The sequence below is a fragment of the Balaenoptera physalus genome (assembly GCF_965194825.1).
Source record: "Balaenoptera physalus genome assembly, chromosome: 20".
In the NCBI taxonomy this organism is placed as follows: Eukaryota; Metazoa; Chordata; class Mammalia; order Artiodactyla; family Balaenopteridae; genus Balaenoptera; species Balaenoptera physalus.
The window spans coordinates 47,366,853-47,387,708 of NC_138901.1; the positions used below are offsets into that span (position 1 = coordinate 47,366,853).

A 20,856-nucleotide genomic window follows, 5' to 3' on the forward strand; every position below is an offset into this window, starting at 1 on the left:
ACACTCCCTGAAGCCGGGGAGTACCACTGTGCCCAGTTTACAGATAAGGGAACTGAGGCCGGAGAGGCTGCAGGGTCAGTGTGAGGCAGCACAGCTGACAAGTGGCAGGGCTGGGGCTCAGACCCCGGCCACCTGGAGTCCCTCGCTCTCCATGAAGCTGAGCTGCTTCTCAGTGTTCATCACACAAGGGGATGAGGCCCCAGTGTGCTTACGCCTCCAGCTTTGGTGGGTTTAGCTTTCTTGGCTTCAAGGATGGTTTGCTGGAATCCGGAGCTAGCAACCAGCAAAGTAAGAGCAGAGCAGAGGCAGGCTTACTGATCAAAACCCAGCTGAGGTTTTGGTTCAAGGACCAAGGTGTGGAGGTAGCACCTCTAAATGCCCAGGCATCAACTGGGAGTTGGCATCAGGGAACTAAGTGTTGGGTCAGGCTTTGCAACCAGCCAGCTCTGGGACCTTGGGACAGTGCCTTGCTCCCCTGTGCCTCACTGGGGCGGTTGCAAGGCCTTAAATGCTTCCCTGCACATTTCCAAGCCACTACCCCAGACCCTCTCTAATGTACACCCGTCCACACACCGGCCAGGGCCACCCGAACCTTATGCCCTTCCTCTCACCAAGTCCTACTTACAAACACAAGCAATAAAACAGCTTATGGGTCCAGTGATAAGACTGAGAAGGGTGATTCCCAAACTTCTCTGCACATTAAAATCACCTGAGGAGTATTTAAAACTCTCCACGTCCGGGCCAAACTTCAGGCCAGTGGAATCTGGATCTGGGCATGGGACCCGGGCACCAGCACATTTTAAAGTCCCCAGGTGATTCTCGTTCGCAGCCGAGCTCGAGCCCCAGTGACCGGCAGGCGCGCATCTCAGACTTCAAGGAGCATGTGAATGAGCCACTGCCGTCTTGTTAAAATGCAGATTCTGACTCAGCTGGTCTGGGTTCAGCCTCAGAGCTTGCAGTTCTAACAGGCTCCCAGGTGCCATCCCTGGACCACACTTCCAACAGAAAGGACCTGGAGTGTTGGTGACACAGTTTGCTCCTGAGGGGAAGACAGGGTTCCCTGGCCAAGTCACATCACCCTCTTTGACAGTCCCGAGGGACATCAGTGTAGCAGACTGAGGCGTCCTACACCCATTCATATCTGATTGGTTGGTTGGCTCACGGCAGTGCCGGGCACCCTGGTGGTGGTTCTTATCAGTGGGTGTTATCAGTGCATCTTAGGGATCGGCTGAGGGCTCTGTGGAGAGGATGGAGGTGCAGACGGTGATCTGAGTCAAAGGCCAGGCCTGGGCTTGTGTGTGTGGAGCGGTCTTTCTGCCTCACCTGCACACCTGCTCCTCTGTGGCAAATGGCCGTAAGGTACTGCTCAGACAGGTGGGGCTGGGGAGCTGGGGATGGTGGGGTCTATGAGGTGGGTGAGGGAGCTGCCGGGGGTCACCCTGGCTGCAGTGGGTGGGGGTGTGTGGGTAGGGACCACGGGTGTGTGGGGTCTTGGGCGGGGAGCCGTGGGCAGTGAGGGCTCAGCGTGTGACCCAGCCGGGTTTACAGCAGAGCTGTTCTTCACGAGTCGTGTGTGATCCCTCCTGTGAAGTGATTAAAAAAAAAACATACGCGATTTTGCTTCCGTGAAAAAAGTCACGGAGAGAAAGCCACCTGCTACTGCTAGTCATGGAAAGCGAGAAAAAAATGAAGAGGTCCACGAAATTCATGGTTCTTTGCCCGAAAACAGAAGTGAAGTAGTAATATTTATAGCCACCAATGTTTCCAGTGCTCTGCTTTCTGGCAGGCTCCACCACATCCTAACTAATGCCACGGGCTTCGACTTGGTCTCCCCGAATCCTCACACCGAGCCTGAAGAAGAGAGCACCAGGCTCGTGCCCATTTCACAGACAAGGAAACTGAGGTCCAGAGACGTGACAGGACATGCCCAAAGTCTCACTAGGAAGGGGTTGAGCCGGGATTCAGACCCAGCTCTTTCTGACCCCAACGTCCATGCTCTCAACGTGAAGCTCCACGCTCCTCCCACGGACAGCAGACACCGACCACTTACCACAGGCCGGGTCCTAAATTAAGCATTTTAAATAATTTTTTTTTTTTAAACAACAGAGAGCCCAATAAGCCAAGACACTGAACATGAGTCTCCAATGCGCTTACTCTTCCACCAGACCCAAAGACTACTTTTTCTTTTTTCTTTTTTTTTTTTGGCCGTGCCGCATGGTTTTGCAGGATCTTAGTTCCCCCACCAGGGATCGAACCCGTGTCCCCTGCAGTGGACGCATGGAGTCCTAACCACCGGACCGCCAGGGAAGTCCCAAGACTGCTTTGGACCCCAAAGCCGAACTGAAGTGCTCCACCCCATGCCCCGAGCCGGTATTAGCACACCGGTCTGCCCCAGCCCAGCCTGGGCCTGTTCTGGGAAGGCGACTGGCAACCACCCTGCCCAGGATTTCCTCCCTCCTGGGGGAGACTGGAAAGCAGGAAAGAGCCCTGAAGCTGCCACCACTTTCCAGTCCACTCTGGGCCCTTCCGTCCTGAGCCCTGCTCTGTACCTGGTACCATGCAGGCTCTGGGCACCCCAAGCGGGTGCAGTGAAGTGCCAACCCCTCCTCTGCCTAGAACAGAGGAGCCTGGCTGGGACAGCAGGACCCTCCCCTGCCATGGGGGCGGGGTTGGTGTGGAAGGGGGAGGTTGTTTCCAGTGGGGCTTGGGGGAGAGGGCTGGGAAAGGGTTCGGGCGTGGCAACTGAGCTCTCCCCAAAATGGTTAGTGCTGCAGATAGAGCAGAAGGGAATTCTAGGGGAAAGAACGGCATAGGCAAAGCCTAGGAGTAGGGAGGGCAGGCAGTGTTCCGAGAAGTCCTGGGCAAATCAATCAAGCATGAGAGGGGGAAGGGCAGAAAGGTTTTGGTCAAAGTGACCAAACATTCACCAGGACCTAGGAGGTGCCAGACGCCAGGGGACAGGGATGAATGACAGACAGCCTTTGGCCTCCTGAAGCTCAGAATCTAATGATAAAGAAAACTATAACCCAAGCATTTTATCCTCATTTTACAAATGGAGACATTGGCTCCAAAGAGGTTAAGCCCAAGACGATACAGCTCATCCATCTCAGAGGCAGGACTCCTCTCCCAGGGTCCTGCACAGCCGGAGGGTACTTGTAGACCTCTGGCAGCTGACTTAGGGGAGAAGGGACTTGGAGGAGGGTAGGACTGGAGAGGTGACACAGAGGAGGGGGGCAGGAGACACCAGAGGTGGTAGATTGGAGACAGGAAGTCAACAGAGAGGCTGTTGCAACAGTCAGACGACCAGGATGAGGGCCAGGACCAGGACTGTCATGTTCGGCTGCACAGGTTGTGCACTGCACAACTCCCAGAGGCGCCATTCCCATGGACTACAGTGAGATTAGTCCTCCTTGAAGTTGTGTAGCACAGGGACCCTCCTAGTAGATAGAGGGACCAGACTCACACATGATGGTGTATGTTGCCACGAGCCTTTTGGTCCCTGCGTAACAGTTGCTGGCCAAACCCACACTGTTATCACAAAGCCACATTCTGCTTCCTCTGGGGAAGCAGTGGCAGCTACGCCCCAAACACATTTCGCACCACACTCTGGGCTACCCACAGGGCCCATCAGTTCCGTATTTCTGTAACCAAGATGCTGGTGCACGAAGGGTTCCCAGAGCAAAGAAGGCTGGCAACCGCCTTCACCTCCTGCTGGGGTCCCAGAGGTGCACGTGAGCATTCTGAAGGCTCTCAGAAGTCCTGCAGCCAAGAAGCTGCTCATCTTTCCTTGATGAGTTTCCCAGACTCCCTCTCAGAGGAGCCCCCTTTCTTTCTTTCTTTTTTTTTTTTAATTAATTTTTATTGGAGTATGGTTGCCTTACAATGTTGTGTTAGTTTCTGCTATACAGCAAAGTGAATCAGCCGTAGGTATACATATATCCCCTCTTTTTTGGATTTCCTTCCCATTTAGGTCACCACAGAGCACTGAGTAGAGTTCCCTGCGCTATACAGTAGGTTCTCATTAGTTATCTATTTTATACATAGCAGTGTATATATGTCAATCCCAATCTCCCAGTTCGTCCCACCACCCCTCCTTCCCTCCTTGGTAACCATAAGTTTGTCCTCTACATCTGTGACTCTATTTCTCCTTTGCAAACAAGTTCATCTGTACCATTTTTCTAGATTCCACATATAAGCGATATTATACGGTATTTGCCTTTCTCTGGAGCACCTTTTAGCAATCCTGGCACAGCCCTGCACAGGGAGGCTGGGTGTGGCCAGCCTCCTTCACCAAGCAAAAGGCTTTAGGACCCTCTTTGTGCAGGTCAGAGGCCACGTTCAGGCTCCAAAAGTAGTAGGAATGGGCTGGGGGAATTCTTCTGCCTTCTCTCCCCCGCCCAGGCCTCACCCCAGCTCCTGGAATACTTAGTTTCCTTCCTTTCTGTAAAAGATTGTCCTCTAGGAATGCAGATCCTACAGATGAGTTGCCTTTGATTCTAGGCAGACCCCTCAGGGCAAATGAGTCCCTCTGGTCCTTTCTCCCAGGCGGGGGTGAAGGAAGTGAAGAGAGGCCCGGGAAACTTGAGAAGCCTCAGGAAAAGTGGATGCAGAGCTGCTCTCTGTGGGATCTGGGGTCAGGTAGGTGCAGATTAAAGCCCTGGCTCTGCACACTGCACTCCTCAGACCTTGGGCAAGCGACTTAATTGCTGTCTGAGCCTCGGCTTCCTTACCAGTAAAATGGGTCTAATGGTACCTACTTGGCAGGGTTGGTCTGAGTAGACAGGACGGGGGTGGGGTGGTGATGAGAGATTAGATACGTAAACTGCCTGTGCGGGGGCTGACATTCCATCTGTCCAGCCCCAGCCCTGCCTTGTGCCTGATTCGTGCTGAGACCTGGGGCCAAGTGGAAGGGCCTCCTGGATGCTGGGACTGGAGATATCAGAGGGCTAGAGAGAGATGGGCTGGAGAGAGAAAGATTGGATAGGCAGGGACAGAGAAAGAGAGAGCGCACAGGCAGAGAGACAGAAAGACAAGTTAAGAGAGAAGGGGTCCTGGCCGGGGGCGGGGGTGCGGCCTGCTTGTTCCTGCACCTCCCAGAGAGGCGAGCTCCTGACTCCAGGAAGGTCCTCATTCAGCCAGTCAGAGAACACTGACCAAGTAACTCACTCAGGCCCAGGACTGGGCTGGGCAGAGCAAGCAGTGAGCCTGGTCCCTGCCCCTGGGAGAGAACAGTCTAGACAGAGGGAAACTTGGAAGCCACTGGGGTCCACCCTCCAAATTCCCATTCTTGAACTGCTGGTCCTGATGACCAATCAGAACAAAATGCTTGCTATCCAAATTATGATGAAGCTTCCCTTCTTCCCCCAGTTCTGTGAATTCTGGCCACCCCTGCTGAGTCAGCACACAGCCCCTTCCCAACAGCCCTCCAAACACAGGCTGGCCTCAGGGTAAACATTCCCTGATCCACTCCCAATGGCCAAGCCACCCTGTCGCCTCCCTCCCCACACCGGTGGTTCTTCCTTTGTTTATTCCTCCCGCAAAGAAACCCCCTCTTGCCTCACCCTTGAGATGCTTGGAGATCTTACGGTGAGAGCTTCCTCCCTATTGCCATGGCCCCCTCCTCCTATTTCAAGTTTCTCCCCCCCACCTGCCAGCTTGGAATCATCCTTTCAATTAGTCTCTCCTTATTAAATCTGAACTTTTCCCCCCACCCCCACCGAACTCATTTTTTGCTGTTGTTGACATCTGTGAAATTATTTACAATAAAATACATTCATAGTTGGACTAATAAAATAAAAAATAAGCCCGACAGAAAAAGCAGGTAAATGAGTAAATGGAAAGTTGATTCACCATTAGCTCTAAGTTTTCTAACTACCAAGACAAAAACGGGAATGCAAGGTTAGTTATACCGCAATTCTTATTATCCGATGAGAGAAGGAAATCATTTCATCAGGAAAGACTTTTTTTTCTGGTGCAAAATCCTAAGAAGAATGTATTAGATCAAAGCGTGCAAAATGGCAAATTGGATAAGGTTTCCAGTAGCAATTTTAAGGAGGCTGAGGAAATATTCTGTTTAGGGTTGCCTTACACTGAGCCAAGGGGATTAAAAACAAAATGTACATCCGTGAAGAGGTATTTGCAAGAAGGTAAGATGAAACAGTGCTTTCTGACAGGGAACCGGATACCAGGAATGGAAAATCTAAGGAATGGGGGTTAGTGTGTCCTCAGGAATACCTTCTCCCATATCACTCTTCCAAGCTGAGTTTCTGCCTGTAAATTCAGGTGCAGCCCCTTTCCAGGCCTCAGCTGATGTTTACTGCAGCAGATAAAGGTCCTGACGAGCCTCTGCCTGGGTGCCGGACCCCTCACCCATCTCAGGGGTCCTTTCAGCCCAGATTAAAAATTCCCTTGAGGAAAGCAAGAATATTCCAAGTCACAGCACAGGAAGAAGCCCAGGCAGGGAGCGGTAAAGGCAGCTGTTCTGAAACTGCTTCTGCTTGTAAAGTCTTGGCATGGGTGTTGAGAAGGTGCTCAGCTTCTCAGCCCCCAGGGTCAAAGGAGCCCTCTCTTTCCATCTAGATACAGCGAGTGTGTACAAAGCAGGGGCTGGGCCAGGCTCTGAGGCAGGGACTTGTGCAGTGTCCCTCCTGCCCATCCGCCCTGTGCTGATAATCAAAGAGGCTTGGGGAGGATCATAAACCTGGGACACTCACAGAGCCTGCAGAAAGTTCCCCTCAAGAATCAGACTTCTTGCTGTGTCTCATATTATTTCCAGTCATTTTTATTGCCCTGGTCAGGATGGGAACGCAGCAATGACCGGGATGGGAACAGCTGTTTATCCCTCTTATAAAATGTTTGGGCATTTTCCCTCAGGCTCAGTGGGTGTGGTTTTCATGCCCTCAGGCCCTGCCTACCCTGGGAGGTGGGTGTGACACAGGAGTGAGCCCAATTCTGGGGAATGCCCCAGGGCGTAAATCTCCTAGCTGTGCAGGAGCAGCCAGCGGGGGTGGGGGTGGGGGTGCGCGGTGGGGTTGTGGGATGCAGGTGTAGAAGGAAGCCTGGGTCACAGGCATTGCCTGTCAGTCCCTTGTCAGCAGCCCTGGGGCAAAAAGTATTCAAGTCTCACAATCTGTGCCTTGTGAGCTGAGAGATTCCAGCATTTTCTAGGCATTGTACTGAGTGCTTGCATTCTCATTTCTCGTTTTTTATAATAACCCTATGCAGAAGACACCAATTACAACCTCTGTTTAGCAAGGGAAGAAAGTGAGGCTCAGAGAGGTTAAGTAACTTGCTCAGGATGGTCCACTAGTAAGTGACACGGTCAGGAGTCAAATCCAGGACCCTCAGACCCCAAAGCCAACGCTCTTCCCAAGTTTAAATCAGCCCTTTGCCTCTGGGGCTGGGTCTGCCCCTAAGTGCCTACACTCTGAACCAAAGCCTGGGAGCCCCTCAGCTTCCCAGTTCCCAGCCTGGTCAGCTGTCCTGTCCTGCACCGGGGCAGTGAGCCCGGCCTGACTTCCCCCAGACACCACGCCCCCGGGGAGTCTGCTTAAGGAAAGGAGCGCCGGAGAGACATAAGAGCAGTGACAGAGCAGGCGGCGGAGCACGATTCCTGGGAGGGAGTGTCTTGTCTGTCACGGTAGCAGACACGTGGAGACGGAAAACCACGAGGGGCTCACCACATGCGGAGGTGACAGCGACTGCTAGAAACAACACTTCCTGGCAGAGGGTGGGAGGGATAGAAGCAACGAGAGCACCCCCGGGCTCTTTCCACATCTTCCCACGGCATTGAAGGCGGGGGTGGGGGGGCGAGGGCGGAAGGGGGGGAAGGGGGGGCCGGACCCACAAGTCACCAAAAGCACGGCTGGTGCGATCCCCAACCAGCGGCGTCACCACCACCGGGGAGCTTGTAGGAGATGCAGTCAGGCGACCCCAGACCTACTGGATCAGAGCCTGCCTTGTGTTAAGCCCCCGAGTGATTCGTACACACATTAAGGTTTCTGAACCCAGGTGCAGAGTCAGAGCAAATAGTCCTCCCCCTTTCAGCTCCTTCCTATGCCCTCCCCCCTCCTCCCCACGCAGCACTGAGTGTGGTTTTACAGCCTCTGACCTGAAGGGGGCGCCCCTCAACTGCTCCCAGGCGGGAGGAAACCTAGCCCTCTCCTCCCTGGCAGAGCTGACCTTGCACAGCAGAGGTTCATCCCTCCAATATGTACCGCCAGCTGCTCCGTGCCACCACTGTGCTTGGCGTGGAGGGCACAGCAGTGAGAGAGGCAGGCACAGCCCTCCACCCACGTGGAGGAGACAGGCAGGACACACGTAGACAGTTAAGAGTGTGGCAAACAGTGGCGCAGGCTCTAAAGGAAATGAGCAGGGTGTTATGACAGTGACAGGGGACGGCTGTAGAGGGGGTTCCTTGAGATGCGTGGGAAAGGAAGGCTTCTCTGAGGAGGGGACGCTTGTGCTGAAACTTGAATGATGCAAGGGCAGCTGTTCAAAGACTTGAGGACGAGGGTTCTAGGTAGAAGGAATAGCCAGGCAAAGATAAGAAACTAGCTTCGGGGGTTTGAGGAACAGAAAACAGGCCAGTGTGGCTGGAGCAGCGAGGATCATGGGGAAGATGGGATGGGACCAGGTCAAAGGTTCAGGCAAAAGTGAAAGCTGGTAGGTCACAGTGAGAAGTCGGGGTTTAGGATTTTACCCTAAGATGACAAGTGATTAGAACATCTTAAGTGGGGGAGTTCTAGGACCTGGTTTAAGAGTTTGAAAGGACACTCTGGCTGTTGTAAGGAGGAAGGGAAGAGAGAGCACAGGTGACCAGGTAGGGGGATGGTGTGAAGCTCTGACGGGGTGTAACGTGGAGGTGGAGAGAAGGGGACACCTCGGGACGGATCCTGCAGATAAAACCAACAGGCCTTGCGGACGGGTTGGCTATGGAAGGAAGGAGAGACATTAAGCACAACTCAGTTCTTGGTCCGAGCGCACAGGTGGGTGGCGGTACCAGTTCCTGAGATGGGGAGCCTTTTCGAGAGCTAAGAGGATGGGGCAGCATCAAAGGGCTTTGTGCCAGACGGGTGTGAAACGCCCACTAGGCGTTAATGCAGTTAGTGCAGAGGGCGCTGTGGTTCCATACGAGAGTCTGAAGACAAAGGCAAAATCAGTGGGGAGACAACCGCTTGGGGCCCTCAGGTGATGGTGCACATAGAGCAAAAGGTGGATAAACTATTCCGGATTAACGGAGACTAAAGAGACATGACAACTAAATGTAATGTGTCATCCTGGACTGGATCCGAGATCAGACAGAAAAGCTATAAAAATATTGGGAAAACCTGAATATGGAGTTTATGTTGTGGTTATCTAGGAGGATATCCTTGCTCCTAGGAAGGGTCAAGTATTTAAGAGTGAAGTGTCATAATGTCTGCAACTAACTTTCAAACGGTCCAGCCCCCCTCCCCCCCAAAGAAGTGTGTCTACAGAGACGCACACAAATGCAGAGAAAGCAAATTGCCAACATGTTAACAACCGGTGAATCTAGGGGGGCAGATCTATGGGTACTCGTTATACTGCTCTCACAACTCTCCTGAAAGTTGGAGGAAAAGTACATTTGGTGGGTCTTTGTGAAGTCAGTGTGATCTACTCTCCGTTCTTGCACCTTTTGCAGGGCAGCCTGAGCTCTCAGAAGTTTTCAAAACTGGGTGGCAGACGAGGAACTCTCTAAATGAGATTCCTGTTTGGGCTCTGACACATGGAGCCCCCGCCCTGCTGACCCAGAGTCCCCGTGGGCCCTTGCACGCCTCCCTCTGGGAAAGCAGTCACGGCTCACTGGTCACCAAGAATGCTCCCTGCACGGGCCTGAGAACCCAGGCGGCCCAGTTCTACCGGGGACGGACGCCTCCAGCCAGGGCCCTGTGGTCCCGAACCACTCTCCCCAGAGGATACTTCCGGGGCCATGTGCCAAGGGCAGCCGACATTTGAACACACACGCTGTGCCAGGCATTGGCCATTTTCAAGGTATAAGACTTCTCCCCCACTCCCAGCCTCTGCGTTCCATCCTCAGGGAAAGAAGTGTTGATGTAAACTGACCAGAATCCAGGATGTTGTACGGGTCATGGCTTCATGGAATCCCGTGAGGAGCTTTAAAAAGTGCTGACGCCTGGGTCCCACCCCTAGAGGTTCCGGGTTCATTGGTCTGAGGGACAGCTGGGCATCCAGAATCTTAAAAGCTCCCAGAGAATTCTAATATGCTGCAAAGTCTGAGCATTCCTAGCTTAGATCCTTGGTTTTCAACGTTGGGTGTACATTCGAGTTACTTGGGGAGCTTTTAAAAATAGATGAGTGGACCCCTCCCCCAGACTAATTGAATTAGAATCTCTGGGAGAAGGGACCAAGGCATCAGTATGTTCTGAAAGCAGCCTGCATGACTCGAGTGTGAAGCCAGGGTTAAGAACAGCTTGTTTAGACTCTGCTGTTTCTGAGAACTAGCATCCATCCTGATATAACTGTATGTGTGACTAACATCTGTCCTTATGTGATTGTGTATATTTGTGTTTTCCCACAGTTACCTGTGACAAGAATTAACTCATCAGTGAGGGAACCAGCAGGTTGGGATAGCTGCTTCAAAGGAGAATAGGAGAGATCAAAGTACGTATAGTCAATGATAGAAGATGGCAAAGTTAGGTACAAAATTGATTAATAGCCTACGGGGTAATAAAACCAAACTTTTTTCTTCTCAGCTTTAAAAAGATAGGAGTGTAAGTGGTCACTCTCTCAAGTTTGCTCAAACTCTAACTCAGTCAAAGTTCTAAAGATAGGCGTGAACTTGAGCATTAAGGCTGGAGTTGGCAGCAGGGGGAGTTCAAGAGTGTCCTGGAAGTCGGTCTCAGCGGGCCAGCTGAACCCAGCCTTCCTAGGGTCGGGATGGTCAGGGGCAGAAGACGGGGGACAGACGGTCCAGGACAGACCAAGGCAACCATCAACATTGGCTCTGCTTCTGTCCCAGCCACCTTTGGTTTAATCAGAATTTAATTACTTCTCAAAGATATGACTTAAGAATCTTTTTATTCTTACAGAAATTCTCGGGCTTCGGATAAGTAAATCATTCTTTCCTTTGGAAGGAGGAAGGTGTTGGAACAGAAAAAAAAAACCCAAAAAACCTGGGGCCATATATGAGAGGAAAGGATCAAGTAAGGCCCCTCCCTGAGCTAGGAAACACCCTCCCCCCTCCCCTTACCAGCATAAGCATGGTGCCACCACCTACACCTTCACCAGCACAGCTGAATCAGAGGCTGCCAAGAAAAGTATTTTTAGAATTTAAAAGTATCATTGTTGCAAGTGGTTTTAGAAATGCTTGCTTCAAAATGGATGAAATTAAGCAACGGTGGACTTGGCCCTTCAGACCCTACATACCCCCAGGCCAGTTCTGGAGAGAAGCTCAGGGCAGATTTTTAAAAACTGTTCTGGCAAGACTGGAGGTTGACCACGCTCCTTCTGATTATGAGCAGAAGAGCCAGTTTGGGCTCAGGCTGACGTCCTCATTCCCAGCAAACCCCGGTTTCTTTTGGCCTCCGGGGACCCCTTAAGCATAACCTTGTCAAGAGCTTCTGGTTTCCGTGAGGTGAGGTGGGCAGGAGGGAGGGTAAGAGGGGCTGAGGAAAAAAAGGAAAACTGGATCCTTATCTCACCACAGACATCAAAATTCACTCTGTGGATCAAAGCTTTAAACATAAAAACCAAATACATAAAATAAAAATAAAACAGAATATAATGTCACAGCCTTGGGTAGGAAAGCTTTCTAAGCATTACACCAAAGGCAGAAGCCACAATGGAAAAGACTGAGTTGGCTATAAAAACCTTTTAGATTTGCTGTCATAAACAAAGTTAAAAATAAATGACAGGCTGAAAAAATATTTGTGAGGTATGTCCAAAAGTTAATATTTCTACTTCTTTTATATCAGTGGGAATGAATACATCTATGGAAACGAGGGTGAAGAATGTGGGCAGGCAATTAATGAAGAAAGAACTCCTGGTGACCAATAAAGGCAATTTAAGATGTTCAACCATATTATAATTCAAAAGAGCAATCCTAATTTTAGCCTCTCAATGAGAAAGATTTGAGAAAGCAGAACAGCGAGCATCCAAAGGGTAGAAGGAATCTGACACAATCCTGATGAAAGATTAATTGAGACAACTTTTCTGGAAAGGAATTTGACAGATGTATTAGAAATTTTAAGATTTGTATCCTTTTGATAAAACGGTTTCCACCTATCAGAATTTATCTTAAAGGTTGGCAAACCTTTTCCGTAAAGGGCAGATAGTAAATAGTTTAGGCTCCGTGGCAGCCACTCAACTCTGCCATTGTGATGGGAAAGCAGCCACACAAGAGTGAGCAGATGGGCGTGGCCATGTTCCAATAAAACTTTATTTACAAAAACAAGCTGCTAGACTTGGCCCAAGGGAACTGTCGTTTGCCAACCTCTGGCTTGCTCTAAAACAATGAGTGCTTCTGTGGGGAACAATTTAGCTACAAGAGTGTTTATAACACTGCTTTTGTTAATCCCCCAAAGTAGGTTAAAAAAAAAAAAGTATATATATATATATCTATCTATCTATCTATCTATCTATCTATATATATATATATGTATGCCCAATAATAAGGAACTGGTAAATAAATGTGGTTGTCTTCTTGCAATGAAATATTATGCAGCTATTTAAATTTATGCAGAAAAAAAGAATATGGCTACATTGTTATATAGATTAAGCAGGCTGGAAAATAGTTTGTAAATGAACTACTAGAACTAATAAGAGAGTTTAGTAAGGTTGTCATGACAAGATCAACACCAAAAATCAAAACGTCTCCTAGACACTTAGCCATAACCAATTAGAAAATATCATGGCAAAAAGATCCTACATGTAACAGCAACAGAAACTCTAAAATAGAGTCACCCTATGAAGAAATGTGCAAAACCTATTTGAGAAAATCATAACACTTTCCTGAAGGGCATAAAAGAAGGCCAGAAAAGATGAAGAGATATATACTATGTTCTCAGATGAGAGAATTCAATACTGTAAAAAAGCCAGTTCCCTTCCACTGATGTACAAATTTCAAACAAAATCTCTAGCAGGATTTTAAATGAATTTTGACAAAAAAGAGTATTCTGGAAGAGAAAATATGTAAGGATAACAAAAAAATTTTTTAAAATAAAGAATGATGAGGGAGGCTTTCTCTATCAGATATCACACTGTAAAGCAAGGGTAACTGAAACTGGCTTAGAAATAGGTAGACAAATAGATCAATACAACAGACCAGAGTCCAGAAAGAGACCCACGTTATACAGAAATTTAGCTCACGATAAAGGGGTGAGATTTCAAATAAGTGGAGAAAGAGGGACTATTCCACAGTAGGAATGTGAACAGCTGGCAAGATTTGGAACATAAAAATGCCAGATATTATCCTCACCAAAACCAAAAATAAGCTCCTGGTGGATCAAAGAGCTAAACATATACACTTTTTGTCTAGAAGTATTTGAAAAACATATATAGGAGAATAGTATGTTTATGACCTTAAGGTAAAGAAGGCACCACATAATACACAAAATGTAAATGGCATAAAAGGACTGATAATGACGACATCCAAACTTTAAAATTCTATGCAATAAAAGACACCAAAACCAAAATTAAAATATAAGCAAAGTGCATAGACTGACAGAATATATATAGATTTTGTGTATATAGATTTCATATAAATCAATAAGGAAAAGACAACCCAGGGACTTCCCTGGTGGTCCAGTGGTTAGGGCTCTGCGCTTCCGCTGCAGGGGGCACAGGTGCGATCCCTGGTCGGGGAACTAAGATCCCACATGCTGTGAGGCACGGCCCCCAAAAAAAAGAGAAGAAAAGGAAAAAAAAAAAAAAAAAAAAAGTAAAAGACAACCCAACAGAAAATGAGCAAAGACTATAAAGAGGCAATTAACAAAAGAAGAAATCCGAAGGCCCAGTGAACAGAAGGAACGATGGTCTCCTTCACCATAAACGGCAACACAGATGAGAGTGAGAGTGACTTTTCCTCCATCAGATTGGTGAGCGGGAGAAGGGAGGGGAGAGGAGTGGAAGGGAGGCCTGTAGGTAGATGGAGAACTTCCAGGACTGGCAAAGGGCTGAGGACCCGGGCACTCTCTCATCTACTGTTGGATGATACAATTGGTACCGTCTTTTTGGAAGAAAAATTTGGCCCTATCGATTAAAAAATAAAATCTGCATACCCTTCGATAGAGCAATTCCATTTCTAGATTTCAAATCCTAGAAATACTCAGAGAAACGCTCTATGGCACGTGGATAAGGATGTTTGCTACGGGCACTGTGCTGGATGTGAAGGAGATGAACTCAGCTCGAGCTCTGCCACCACCAGGTGAAAATGGTGTCGCCGTGTGGGGAACATGGAGCTGTCCTGGAGGGTGAGGTTAAGGCAGGGATGACAGAGGGCACAGGGCCCCAGGGAAGCTCGGCACAGGTCCCACTCCAGGCTGGGGGCAGAGGGAACTAGAGAAGGCCTCCTGGAGGAGGAGGTACCTACTTAAGTCTTAAATGATGAGCAGAAGTTATCCCAGGGACAGTGGGTGGGAGGCCATCCCAGGAGAAAGAAGAACTTGTGCAAAGTCTGGGAGGCAAGAGAGAACAGGGTCTTTTCAGTAAATGAGGAGCAACTGGGTGTCACCAATTTCGGGGTGTGAGAAGTGTGGCAGTGAGAGGTGAGGCTGGAGAAGTGGTGGATTTTATCCCACTGGTGATGAGGGGGCCACCGAAGGGGGGTGGTGACACAATCAGGGCAGCTCCTTAGGAAGATCCTGAGGCGACTGTGGGATGTGGGTCTGGAGAGAGAAAGGCTGGGGGACGATGAGGAGCCAGGAGGCAGCAGAGGGAGAGGGACGAGGGGTGAGTGGGGACCAGAGGACTCAGGCTGGCTGGATGTGGGGCGTCAAGGATGACTTTCTGGCTTAGGGGCTGGATGGATGGTGACACCATCGCTGGGATGGTGGTTACACAGGAGGAGCACCAGGTGGCCTGACACCCTATTCATTTTATGGGGTTCCCTATAAACCAGCCCACGTGGGAGGACGACGCAGGATCTCACATGAGGGCTTATGAGTCAGATTTCATCCCACTGCCCCCTTGCCTTTAAGGCCCGAGGGTGGGGCTCTCTGTGACCGCCCATGTCCCCACCCTACAGAGACCCCTATACCATACGGACTGGGAGCTGCAAAAAGGGAGTGCAGTAGCAGCCCGCTAAGCAGGCCAGCCTCACGACGGACTCCCAGGGCGTTTCCTGAGACCTCAGCCTCGGGATGCCAACACATGGACCTCTGGGACACCCAGCGCCCCCTCTGACCAAACTCAAATCCACCTGCATCAGAAAACTTGCCAACAGTTGGGTTTACCAAGCCCTTTTTGCGCCAGGGAGCTGCAGGCTCTAAGGACAAAGGCAGGGTGACATCCAGTGAGTTCAAGAGCTGGTGGGACAGATGGCCAATAGGCACGAAAAGATGCTCATCATTGCTAAGTATTTGAGAAATGCAAATCAAAACTACAGTGGGGTACCACCTCACACCAGTCAGAATGGCCATCATTAAAAAGTCTACAAATGATAAATGCTGGAGAGGGTGTGGAGAAAAGGGAACCCTCATACACTGTTGGTGGGACCGTAAATCAGTACAGCCACTATGGAGAACAGTATGGAGGTTCCTCAAAAAACTAAACATAGAGTTGCCATATGATCCAGCAATCCCACTTCTGGGCATATACCCAGAGAAAACTATAATTCGAAAAGATACACGCACCCCTATGTTCACAGCAGCACTATTTACAATAGCCAAGACATGGAAACAACCTAAATGTCCATCAACAGATAAATGGATAAAGTAGATGTGGTATATATAAACAATGGAATACTACTTCGCCAGAAAAAGAATGAAATAATGCCATTTGCAGCAACACAGATGGACCTAGAGATTATCATACTAAGTGAAGGAAGTCAGAAAGAGAAAGACAGATACCATATGATGTCACTTACATGTGGAATCTAAACTATGACACAAATGAACCTAGCTATGAAACAGCAACAAACTCACAGACATAGAGAACAGACTTGCAGTTGCTAAGGGGGAGGTGAGGCGGGGGAGGGATGGAGTGGGAGTTTGTGATTAGCAGATGCAAACTATTATATAGAGGATGGATAAACATCAAGGTCCTACTGTGTAGCACAGGGAACTATATTCAATATCCTGTGATAAACCATAATGGAAAAGAATATGAAAAAGAATGTGTATATATATATATATATATATATATATATATATATATATATATATATATATGTATAACTGAATCACTTTGCTGTACAGCAGGAAACACAACATTGTAAATCAACTATACTTCAATTAAAAAAAAAAAAGAGCCGGTGGGATGCAGGTGTCACCTACCCAGACGGACTTGCATTGTCTGGAGAGCAGGCGGTGATAGCTGGTTTGGGGGGGTTGGGTTCGAGGGGCCTGGAAGAGGGGTGAATGGGGCGGGTGCCCTCAGGCTGCCGGGTTTGCATCTGTTTACCAACCAGCACCACAGAGTGTTTCACTGCTTCACTACTTTAACTATGACCCTCTCGTCAAGTGTTGACGTCAGAGGTCCCTGCCTCACCCTGTGGGTGGGGGGAGGCATGCTCCTGTGGTCCCATCCTATGTCATGCTCGCTTGGTCCCAAACCACTCCTCCCCTAGCAGCACCTGGGAAGCCCAAGTAATGATCCAGGCTCCCTCTGCTTGGTTGGTCTCAAGCTGACCCCTAGGGGACAGCTGGGACACAGCAGGGCCCTGAGGGCTGAGCCTGCAGGATGAGGATGTGCCCCAGGCAGGCCCCCTCAGCTCCCCCCAACCTGAGGAGCTATGGTCTCGCCCCTCGTGGCCTTTAGCCAAATGGAACCCAGAGCTGCCCAGATGGTGCAGGAGCCTGAGCAGGGACAGATTCATTCACAACGCGGGGCCTCCAGGCCTTTGCAGCCCCTCACTGTGGGAGCCCACTGGTCCGGCAGGCTGGCTTTGCGCTGTGCCCCCTCACCCCTCCCAGCACCGAGGAGCCCGTCATGAGGAACAGAGCCCCGGCCCCCCACGCTGCCCACCGGGCGCTCATGGACAAGGCTGCCCAGCGCGTCCAATGATCAACAGCCACCTCGCTCGGCTCGACCACCCGAGCCATCTGTAAGGGCCAGACAGGTCGGGGGCAGAGAAGAGTTCACCAGGAGGGGCTTACACCGAAAGTCCCGAGAGAGGAGATGAGAGGGGCACTGGGGTTGTTGGGATTCGACCGACCTGATCTTTCTGCTTTTTTGTAACCTCCAGATTTTGTATTATGGAAAAAATAATATTGCTTTAAAAAGAAGAGCACTCTTGGGACTTCCCTGGTGGCGCAGTGGTTAAGAATCCGCCTGCCAATGCAGGGGACACGGGTTCGAGCCCTGGTCCAGGAGGATACCACATGCCACGGAGCAACTAGGCCTGTGCGCCACAACTAGTGAGCCTGCGCTCTAGAGCCTGCAAGCCACAACTACTGAGCCCGTGTGCCACAACTACTGAAGCCCGTGTGCCTAGAGCCCGTGCTCCACAACAAGAGAAGCCACCGCAATGAGAAGCCCACGCACCGCAACAAAGAGTAGCCCCTGCTCTCCGCAACTAGAGAAAGCCCGCACGCAGCAAAGAAGACCCAACGCAGCCAAAGATAAATAAATAAATAAACAAAAAGAAGAGCACTCTCTCCGAGGCCAACTCCTCCACGCCTATCTCTCTCCTTTTCTCCACCTGCCAGTGTGGCCGGCCTAGTGCGGAGGCCACGAAAGCAGCCCACAGCTGCAGGAACGGGATCCGGCCCTGGTACCGCTGGCTGGTGCGGAAGCCCGGCTAGGGCTCCACTCTGACCTCCAGCTCCTCACATGCAGGCCTTTATTCTGACGTGATTTTGAAACACCGGTAGCCAAGGGTGAAAGATGCAGACTTCAGCACCATTTCTCACACGAATCTCTAAGACACGGCACTGGGAGGAAGGGGATTCTCACATATTAGCAGCCTGTTTTCTCACTGAATTTTCACAAGACGGGTATGGCGAGCCCTGTTTTACAGGCTCTGAGGAGTTGAGAGTAACGTGCCTGGGTCTGCAGGGCTCATCAGTGGCCAAAGCGGGGTATGGACCCAGCTCTGAATGGTCCCACAGCCCACCTCGTTACCCCACTTCCTGTTCAATCCACGAGGGCCCCACTCCAAGACTCCCAGGACACTCAGTGTCTGTCCTGCATTGGGGTCCTCTGCTCTGGTCCTGGTCCCATCAGTCAGGCCCAAATGCATCTTCACCCCACACCTGCTGCCCCCTGAGGCAGGCCTGGAGCCCTCACTGCTGGCCTCTGCACCTCTTGGAGCCCAGCTCTCTTCACTCATCCCTGAGGGCACAGCACCCTGGGGTCCAACCACCTGAGACCTATCTTGGAGGCCCTGGTACCCGGCTTGGGTCTCTGCCACCTTTGAGCCTTGGCCTTCTGTAACGCCATTTTGCTGGGCAGCTCTGGGCATTATGGCCCTGTCAAGAGGAGAAAAAAAAAAAAAGCACAACCTAAGAGTCAAGAATTACGTTTTTTTTTGGCTGCGCGATGGCGCAGCATGTGGGATCTTAGTTCCAAGACCAGGGATCAAACCTGCGCTCCCTGCAGTGGAAGCACGGAGTCTTAACCACTGGACCTCCAGGGAAGTCCCAAGAATTATGTTTTATTTGGCAGACTTACTGAGGACTTAAGCCCAGGCAGATAGCTCTGAGGGACTGTTCCTAAGAGGTAAGGAAGGAGCCAGGACATACAGGAGTTTTGCAAAAAAAAACAGGTAGTCAAAACATCAAAAGATTACTATTAATTTAAGAAAGACAGACATCTCAAGTTCATGAATTTAGCGCTTTTCTATGTACGGGAAGATGCAAGAGTCTGGGCTCACTGAAATCATTCCTTTATATGCACCTTAGCTCTCTAGGGCCAGTACCCTGTTTTCTCCATCCTGAAGCCCCTCAGGGGGCACCATTTGAGGGGGGAGCCGCAGCTGCAGTGGCTGATGGCGTGATGGCCACAACATCCTTTGTTACCGATATGGCAACCTACATTCTTTGTCCACAGCCCTCTGTAGGGACCCCCTCCCCCAGTCCCAGCCCTGAGCCCACCACCCAGCTGGATCCCAAGAAGTATGCCATTGGCCAAAGTGACCTCTTGGTCCTGGGCCTCCTTCAGCTATAGAAAAGACTCATATTTTGGGGTCCAGATGAGGCACCAACCAGAGGGTGGAGAAGAGGTTTTGGAGCTAGTCTGGATGACAAACCAAGGAGATCCTCTTCCAGCCCTGGGGTGTCTGCGCCAGAAGGGACCCCAGAGACTGTCAGTACAGGCATCGTGAACTGTATTCGTCTGTAAGATGCCTCTGCAAGTGTTTGGGAAAACGATGAAAGTTTCATAATAAACAAACCATTAGGTGATGATGGCAGTAAGACAGAGCCATGGGGACTGTGGTCCTTGTCCCACTTCCTGGAACAGAGCTCCTAAAACGCTTGGAACTTCCTGAGCGACAGGAGTGACTTTTATTATTCATAAGGAGTCCCTTTCAACCCCACCTGAGTTCATGCTAATGAGGTGACTCAGGTGGGATCCCCAGAGAGCCACAGGATGGGGCTGGTCACCACAAAGACCAAACTGGTGATTTGAAGTTGGGAACTTTAAGCCCCACCCATGCCCACCTGCAGGAGGTGAGAGGGCTGCAGATGGGGTCATACAAACTCTAGAGCAAGCAGACCCGGAGCTTCCGGGTTGGTGACACACTGCCATGCAAGGACGTGGTGCCCCTGGAGAGTGCCCCCGCCTCCCGGCCACATACCTTGCCCCGTGCGTCTTTCCTGAATTGTATCCCTTATAATAAAGCAATAATCATAAACAGAGTGTTTTCCTGAGTTCTGTGAGTTCTTCTAGTGAACTACGGAACCTGAGGGGGGTTGCGAGAACCCCGCATTTGTAGCTGGCCCCAGCAGAAGTGCAGGTAGCCTGGGTGTCCCGTCTGTGGTTGCTCCCAAGCAGGGCTGAGGCTCTGGCCCTGGGGCCTGCACCACCTCTGGGCAGTTAGTGTCAGGAGTGGATTGGATTGCTGGACACCCAGCTGGTGTCGGAGAAAAGAGAAAAATTGTCACCCTACCTGCTGTTGACCTCGAGCCTGCCACTTTCCCTCTGGAGCTCAGCTTCTCCTTGGGACCTCCGAGGGGGGGAAGGTGCCCTGTGAGGACTCCCAGCCCCTACACCCTCTGCTGTGGCTTCCCAAGGGGCTGCACTGCTCCAGTTCCAAAATCTCTTTCTTGACTTTGAAGCCAAAGGGCCCTCAGAGGGGGCTCTGGGGTCTCCCTGACACCAAAAAGGTGAAGCAAAGGCAAGAAGACGGAAGACCAAGCAGGGCAAGGCGGGCGGCTGGAGGCTCCCCAGCCCTTCCGCGGTGGCCGCCCCTCTCACCTGCTCCACGCAGTCTGGGATCTCCAGCGCACAGGGCAGTGTCCCAGCGCTCTCCACGGCCAGCACATCCTTCAGCAGCTCCTCACAGCCTGTGGATGGACAGACAGACAGCGGAGGGTCAGAGCCTCAGCCCAGCCCGGCAGCTCTGCTTCTTTTTTTTTTTTTTTTGCAGGATCTTAGTTCCCCGACCAGGGATCGAACTTGGGCCCTTGGCAGTGAAAGCACAGAGTCTTAACCACTGGACTGCCAGGGAATTCCCTGGGCAGCTTTGCTTCTGATGAGTAAGCCTTGGGTGGGTAC

At 50.7% G+C, this 20,856-nt stretch overlaps 2 protein-coding genes across 2 annotated transcripts in view; one reads left to right on the plus strand and one right to left on the minus strand.

Moving 5' to 3' along the window:
- The window catches only part of EVI2B (ecotropic viral integration site 2B), a 449,729-nt gene that overhangs the window by 283,841 nt on the left and 145,032 nt on the right, over positions 1-20,856 (plus strand). The window lies entirely within an intron of this gene.
- RAB11FIP4 (RAB11 family interacting protein 4) overlaps positions 1-20,856 on the minus strand; it is a 120,036-nt gene that overhangs the window by 61,227 nt on the left and 37,953 nt on the right. Inside the window, exon 3 of the mRNA XM_082442274.1 lies at positions 20,557-20,645. Coding sequence (XP_082298400.1) covers positions 20,557-20,645 — 89 coding nt within the window. The remainder of the gene's footprint in view (positions 1-20,556; positions 20,646-20,856) is intronic.